This window comes from Buceros rhinoceros, unplaced genomic scaffold (genome assembly GCF_000710305.1).
Source record: "Buceros rhinoceros silvestris isolate BGI_N320 unplaced genomic scaffold, ASM71030v1 scaffold38201, whole genome shotgun sequence".
NCBI lineage: Eukaryota > Metazoa > Chordata > Aves > Bucerotiformes > Bucerotidae > Buceros > Buceros rhinoceros.
This window is the reverse complement of record NW_010396610.1, coordinates 8,128-15,061: the sequence shown is the minus strand read 5'-3', so window position 1 is coordinate 15,061 and position 6,934 is coordinate 8,128. Positions and strand designations below refer to the sequence as shown.

General features: G+C 40.9%; 1 protein-coding gene across 1 annotated transcript in view; it reads left to right on the top strand.

Moving 5' to 3' along the window:
- Nucleotides 1-67: 67 nt before the first annotated feature.
- LOC104502043 (protein ERGIC-53-like) overlaps nt 68-6,934 on the top strand; it is a gene marked incomplete at its 5' end in the record, with an annotated part of 8,988 nt that continues 2,121 nt past the window's right edge. The window contains 7 exons of the mRNA XM_010145952.1: nt 68-126; nt 716-848; nt 1,601-1,794; nt 1,919-1,989; nt 4,497-4,650; nt 5,405-5,526; nt 6,473-6,545. Of these exons, the coding sequence (XP_010144254.1) occupies nt 68-126; nt 716-848; nt 1,601-1,794; nt 1,919-1,989; nt 4,497-4,650; nt 5,405-5,526; nt 6,473-6,509 (770 nt within the window). The remainder of the gene's footprint in view (nt 127-715; nt 849-1,600; nt 1,795-1,918; nt 1,990-4,496; nt 4,651-5,404; nt 5,527-6,472; nt 6,546-6,934) is intronic.

Sequence of the window (6,934 nt, the reverse complement as noted above, 5' to 3'; positions counted from 1 at the left end):
GAAACCCCAGGATTTGTAACCTGTGGCAATTAACAGTGGGTTTTTTTGTTTTGTTTGGTGAATACAGATGATCACGATGTCCTGTCTTTTCTGACCTTCCAGTTGACCGAACCTGGGAAGGAAGTAGTAAGCATCTTTATGTATAATTAGTGCAATATGTTATTGCATCTGTTTCATATGTGATCGTGGCGTTTCCTCTGAGGTCACACTTGACATCCCTGTTTCAGGGTTTTGGCATGTAGCTGTGCTGTCACCTGTTCTAGAAAAGTGAGACTAATACTGTAATGTAATTTAATTAATGTTTTCAAGACCAGAATTCTTAAAGCGACGCTGAATTGAGAAAAATCCTGATGTTCAATCAAAACGTGCAGAGAAGGCAAACTCTAAGTACACTTTGTTTGGAAAGCGGACAAACAGTCTGTTCTTGCCTTCAGCTTCCCATCCCTCTCCAACAGTTCTGTACTGCTGAAAAGCACCTACCCCTGCAAAACGTGGTTTCTTTTTCATTGCAGAAAGTACACGTGCGTCAGGGAAAAGCTGTGGGTCTCCATAGGAATGTCTGGTTTCTCACTTGATATATCAGTGTGCTCCACTAATTCTGTTCATGGCAGAATCTGAACAGCCTCGCTGGAGAATAAGTTATGTAGGAGTGGTGGAGCACATGAAAAAAATCTCTCTTCCTTGCCCCCCACCTCCTTTTGTTAATATTTTAAAGCCTACACCAGATGCAGAAATTCCTCAAAAAGATAAAGAGAAGTATCAAGAAGAGTTTGAACACTTTCAGCAAGAATTAGATAAAAAGAAAGAAGAATTTCAAAAGGAACATCCTGACGTACAAGGGCAGCCAGGCAAGTTATTTGAGCGATTTTCCGTTTGCTTTCCAGCATGTTCAGAACAAAGGCCTGATCTTGCAGAGCTCCTACCGATGTTATTTACTTTATTTAAGAACCTTTGTCTTTTGCTTGTGAAGTGTTTTCTGAAATACAAAGTCCCTTTTGCCATGGCTGGATTGAGAACAAAGCAAACAGAAGGAAAGATGATGGGAACCATGAGAGTCACAGAAGGGAGAGAAGGGTCCGCGTCCCTCTCTGAAGTGAGGATTAAGGAAGCGTAGTCTTTTTGGATGTTTGAAAGCATCTGTTTGGGCTGTTTCTACACACTCATAACAAACTTTTTTTTTTTCTTGGAAAGGCTTTTTAATGCTTGCCCAATATTGGGCATCCGTTGAGCTCTGCCAGCTTCTGCAGCACAGCGTTAGCTGGCGGGGTTGGTACGCGGGTTGCCTGATAACCAGGTTTCCGGCTTACGTCCTCAAAAACCGGGGCCTTTATTTTAAGCCATCAATAAGACATTGCAGTTTGGCTGGGTAAGGCGGAATCGCTCTTCACGTTATTGGTCCACATCTGCAGCTCTCGGCAGGTATTGGCTTAAAGGTGTTTCAGGCCGAACAGAGTTTTCCCACTGATGTAAAATGATATTTAATTTAGGAAAATTACGGACTCTTGGCCACTTTTTTGAGTGTTTAGCCCAAGTGCTTTGCCTTTGATTGTTCTGCTGTGGAAAATGATGAGAGTTTTGTTTGTGCTTTTTTTCTTGTCAGCGGATGATCTTTTTGAAACTGTGGGTGATCGTGAACTGAGGCAAATCTTTGAGGGGCAGAACCGAATTCATCTCGAAATCAAACAGCTTAACAGGCAGTTGGACATGATTCTGGATGAGCAGAGGAGATACGTCTCTGCAGTCACGGCTGAGATTGCTAAAAGAGGAGCTGGTTTTCCAGGCCAACAAGAACAGGTGAATAATAATAGTAATGAAAAAAAGCCCCCGTGATTGGTAGCTCAGCCTCATTCCAGCAGCACGATCGATTTGCTCTTTCCAGAATATGTTGATCTTTTTCTCACTCCCTTTTCCCCACCAGGTTTCCCAGCAGGAGATTGAGACGGTTGTGAAAAATCAAGAGGAGGTCATTAGACAAGTGAATGAAATAAGGTAAACGCTTTCCAAATACTAAGGCTGTTGTTTTGTATTATTTTCCACCTTGTAAAACTATTTATTATTTCAGTAGAATATTGACAAACTTGCAATTTCTCTGCGTCCGTTCCTATATGCAGGGACGCTTGCAAGTTCCAAAGTGATGGATAATTTTGCTTTTTAAGATGCAGGTTGTAAAACCGATTGAGAGGTGTGCTGTACCTTTTCAAACCATGTTACCAAACCAAGTCCGAATCTTCCCTTGACGGTGCTACACTGCTAAAACGGTTTGGAGAAAATTCCCGTGTTCGATAGGGCTGCCTGTGCACCGCCTCCGAGGTGTTTTAGAATTGCCGGCTTTAGCAGCAGTGGCTTTAATTTGGTTTCACCCTTCATTTATAGGAGTTAAAACATGCCTTACCTTGAGCTGAAAAAAAGGAGGAACACAGCTCCTATGGTTGTGGTTGTTTTCCCGTATTAATTCAAGGGCAGCTCTTGTGGTTTATCTAAGTAGGTCAGTTTTTTGTAGAATGAAGATTAGAGCGCTTCCATTTTTTTGCACTTGTTCTTCCGCGAAAGCTTTTATGTTAATATTCTTGACAAATCTTTATACCTTGTGAGCAAATTAGATTTTCTTGTTACCACTGACAGTCTGCCCTTTTAGTGACTACTTACTAGGTATGGGTTTGCGTAACATCGTCTTAATATTTTTCTTAGATTAAAGAAATGTTTTATTTATAGAATAATAAATGCTGTTGCGTTGCTGGTCATCCCGGAGGAGAAGGACTTACTGTCTGAGTAATTTTCTTGTCAAGATTTGGGGATTTCTTAATCATCTGATTACAGAAGAATCTTGCATGTTCATACAATAGAAACGGTCAGCGTGGTATTGTTCTTGCAGAAGTAAACGTAAATTAAATTTGCTAGAGACCGTGTTTCCCTGGTTAGGGAAGGTATTTCGCTTTTAACAAACAGCGGATCAGTCTGGGGGAAAGTGGGTGTGCAGATTTCTGTTATTAATTGTGGAGATTAATTCAGCCTGTGGCTTTGATTTAGGATGTAGCTGCTTCAAGCAGTTTAAACGTGCTGCACGTTCTTTTAATGGAGCAAAAGCCGCCCTAACAATAACAGCGTATCTGTGCTTGCTCTTTTTACCTCCAGAGAGGGGTCAGGGTGCCTTTGAACAGACCCTCCCTCGCTCGTTTTCTCCTTTCTCCTGGCTTGGTTTTGTTGGGGTTTCTGTCTTTCTTTTAGCTTTGTGGTTTTTCAGTTTTAATGGCATGAAGAGCAACTGGTGCTAGAAGATGGGCATCATCTTTATAAAGATTATGTAAACATTTAAGTGTCAGTGCTTGACATTTTCACAATGAATACGAGCCATTTAAAAATCACTACCATCGTTTTGTTACAATACTTGCAAATATGATGGAGCGGTGATTGCTGATGTGCTCAATTAATAGAAATCAAGCCAGCGTCTCGTTTGGTTTTGTTACTTTCTTCCACGTGTGGAAGCTCAGGCTGGACAGGGCTTTGGGCCAACTGATCTGGTGAAAGCTATCACTGCCCACGGCGGTGGGGGGTTGGAGCAGACGGTCCCTTCCAGCCGAAACCGTCCTGTGATAAATCGCTGAGCGCTATGCAAAGAGTTAGAACTGCACCTTGGAGTAAGCTCTCATCTGGACAAAATGTAAAGTTTTAAGTAAATTAAAAAGAAATCCAAAGACATGCCTTGGATTGGTTATTCTGTTAATAATGAAGAGATTAACATTCACATGATAAATATTTTAGCTGTAGAATAATCCTCTTTGCAACTGAAAAGAAACATCCCAGTGGCGGAAAATTATATAAACATATTGATTAGAGATTAAGGGGTTTTTCTCTCATTGACTAGTTTACCTCACACAAAATTAGTTATGGAACCTCAACTTTTTAGGGATTTAGCTTGATTTGTTGTAGAAGCAAAATGAATTCACATGAAGACAATATTAAGTATTATGACATTGCATATGGGAAATGAGTTTCTCATATAAATGATAATCGTGAAACAAGGATGTATCTAAATCTTTTCTTATCCCTAAAGCCTCTTCTTTATTTTTATTTCTTACATGACTGCCTTTATTTATTTATTTTTCAAACAGCTTTTGGTTTTCCTCGAAGATTGCATTAAACTCTGCTTATCCCAAAGCCTTAGCAAGAGCCTCAGATAAAACACTTGCTTTAGACTTCATCAGTCAGGCAAAGCAGATGTGGAGCAACAGAATATTTGCCAGATCTTGTTTTCAGCATGGCTTCGGGAGATGGTGCACTGTACAAATTGAAGCTGTCCGTGGAATTAAATATTTTTTTAAAGTCATAGTTTGATTTAAGGAATTACTTCTTGGAAACTAGAAGAAATATTTTCTGCCTTTTGGGGCAACTGTGTTGTTCAAATTAATTTTAATGGACGAAAAAGCATCCAGAGTAACTGCTGTTCGTAGCAAAGCCGCTCTCTGCTGAAAGATGTTTTGTTGTTTGTCTTGTTTCAGAAATTCCGTGGCTGATGCTCTGAGGTTGATCAGTGGAGCTCAACATCCTGGCTCTGCTGCAGGAGCCTATGAAACAACTCAGCACTTTAATGACATCAAAGAACACCTTCATGTAGTAAAGAGGGACATTGAGCATTTAGTACAACGAAATATGGTAATTTATGTGCTGGTAGTGTAAAGCGTGACTGTAATACTTCTTTATTTGGCTGTTAGTGAAAAGCTAGGATGAGCCAGCGTGCAATTTATGGAGCAATTAATCCTTCATTAAGCTGCTTCGCTAAAACTGCACTGCCTTGACCTAAGTGCATGATCTGTGTCTTGATGAGAAGTTTTGCACAAAGAGCATGATTTTTAGTCTAATTTCCTGTGGAAACAAGGTCAAGCAATTAGGTTTTCTGGGTGGTTTTTTTTGTGTTTGTCCCCCTACTTAACAGCTCGGCACAGAGGAGAGATTCTCCATTGCTTCTGCACAGAAGGGAGAGCTTTAATCAGGGGAAGCTTGGGCAGGCTCTGCTTAAGGTCTCTTAAGTGTGAAAGAAGACTGCGTTCGCATTCAGGAGCGCCTTAGTCTAGCCTAGGTAGCAATTAAGCTGAATTAATTTATGATCCCATAGAACGTTCTTGATTTCTGGGTTAATTTACCGAAGATGGAGTCTTCTCCCTATAATCCTCCAATTAACATCAGACAGTTTTATCTGAGAAACATAAAGGGGAAAGTGAGAGAGGGAGTAAGATGATGATTTTTCAGAGCGGTGTTCATTTCTGTCTATATTTTTCCTTGTGGCTGATTTTTAGATCGTGTTGCAAGGACCTGGCTTTGTTTCTTACCTATAGCAGTCTTTCGATGGCATGTCTTGTCTGCTCTTTGCTCAAATACTGTGTTGGTTTTTTTTTTTCTTGGGTTTTAGCCATCTAGCGAGAAATCGAAGTGTCCAGACTTGCCGCCGTTTCCGTCGTGCTTATCTATGATGCACTTCTTCATCTTTGTAGCAGTGCAAACGGTGTTATTCATTGGTTATATCATGTATAGGTAAGTACGGTTTTCTTTAAAGCCAACAGGGCAAATGATGCGAGAACTTCTGACTGGAAATGCAATTGCAGTGGTATGGTTATGTTAATCTGCTTTAAACCAAGCAATCATTCCGATTGGAAGAGACCTTGGGAAGTCTCTAGCTCAGCCTTCTGCTCCAAGGAGGGTTGACGCTGAATTCAGGCCGGGTTGCTTAGTGTTTAGACTGGTCAGGTCTTGAAACCCTCCATTCCTGGAGGCTTTCCCCACTGGAAATGTTTAATTACCATTGTGAAGTTTGCTTTCTTCTCCTGCCACCCCCAGGGTACATCGAGTGGGAACCTGTCCTGTTGTGTCTGTATCTTAGCGTGTGTGTCTGTCTCTGGGAGGAAACTGTCCTTGTCTCCTCAAAACCACCTTGTAGCTATTAGAAAGCTGCTCTTAGATCTCTTGAAGCCCTCTTTTGTCCAGTTCTTTTTGATGCCCTTCTAATTCTCGCCTCTGTGGGTGGCTGATCCACTGTATCTGTATTCAGTAAGAAAATAAGTATGCTCTGTGCCAGAGGGAAAAGGAAATCCCATTTCAAGTAAATTCTTTCAGTGCTTAGTTGCATGCGTTTCCTTTTCTGTGATGACCTTCAGGCCAATCAGATACTGAGAAGCTTTAGAAAATTGTATTTTAAAATGTTCACGTGCTCTTTCACAGTTTCTGGCTTCTGTCCAGAATGTTTTGTTTCCTCTGTGCCTGATGCAAAATTGAAACCATAACGATGCTACCAACATCTTTGAAATGGAAAAAAAAAAAAAAAGTCCTGCTTTTTGGTACGACCTCCACCTGATTTCTCTAAATCTCTGCAGACAAGGAGTGGAATCTTTTCATCCCCAGATAAATGAAATGCTTATTTAAACCAGTTAGCTGGTTTTATACGGTAAGTATGTAACCAGTTCTCTTCTGCTTTTTCTTTCAGGAGTCAACAAGAAGCAGCAGCCAAAAAGTTCTTTTGATGACCCGTTCCTTTTGTGCGTACATAACAGCAGTATGTATGCACAGAAAATGATACTCTTCTGTAAATGAGGGAAACTTCCGTGCTTGATATCCTTCAATATTGTCAATTATTGGATTTTGTGAAACAAAACGAGTTCTCGGTTAAACTGTCCCAAACAGACTGGGGAGCACAGGAGCAAATGCTAGATGGGGGAAGAGTGCCGACCCTGTCCAGGTCGATCGTTTCACCTCACTTTCTCATGAATACTGGAAGGCAAATGTCATATCCCTCCTCTTTTGCTAAGATTTCAGAGGAGGGAATTGAAACACACGGGTTTGGCGGTGGTTCACCATGAGAACTGCAGATGAATGATTTATACAGAAAGTTTGCCACTAAGCGTCCTGACATTTGCGTTTAAAAATAAAATGAAAACCCCAAACAACG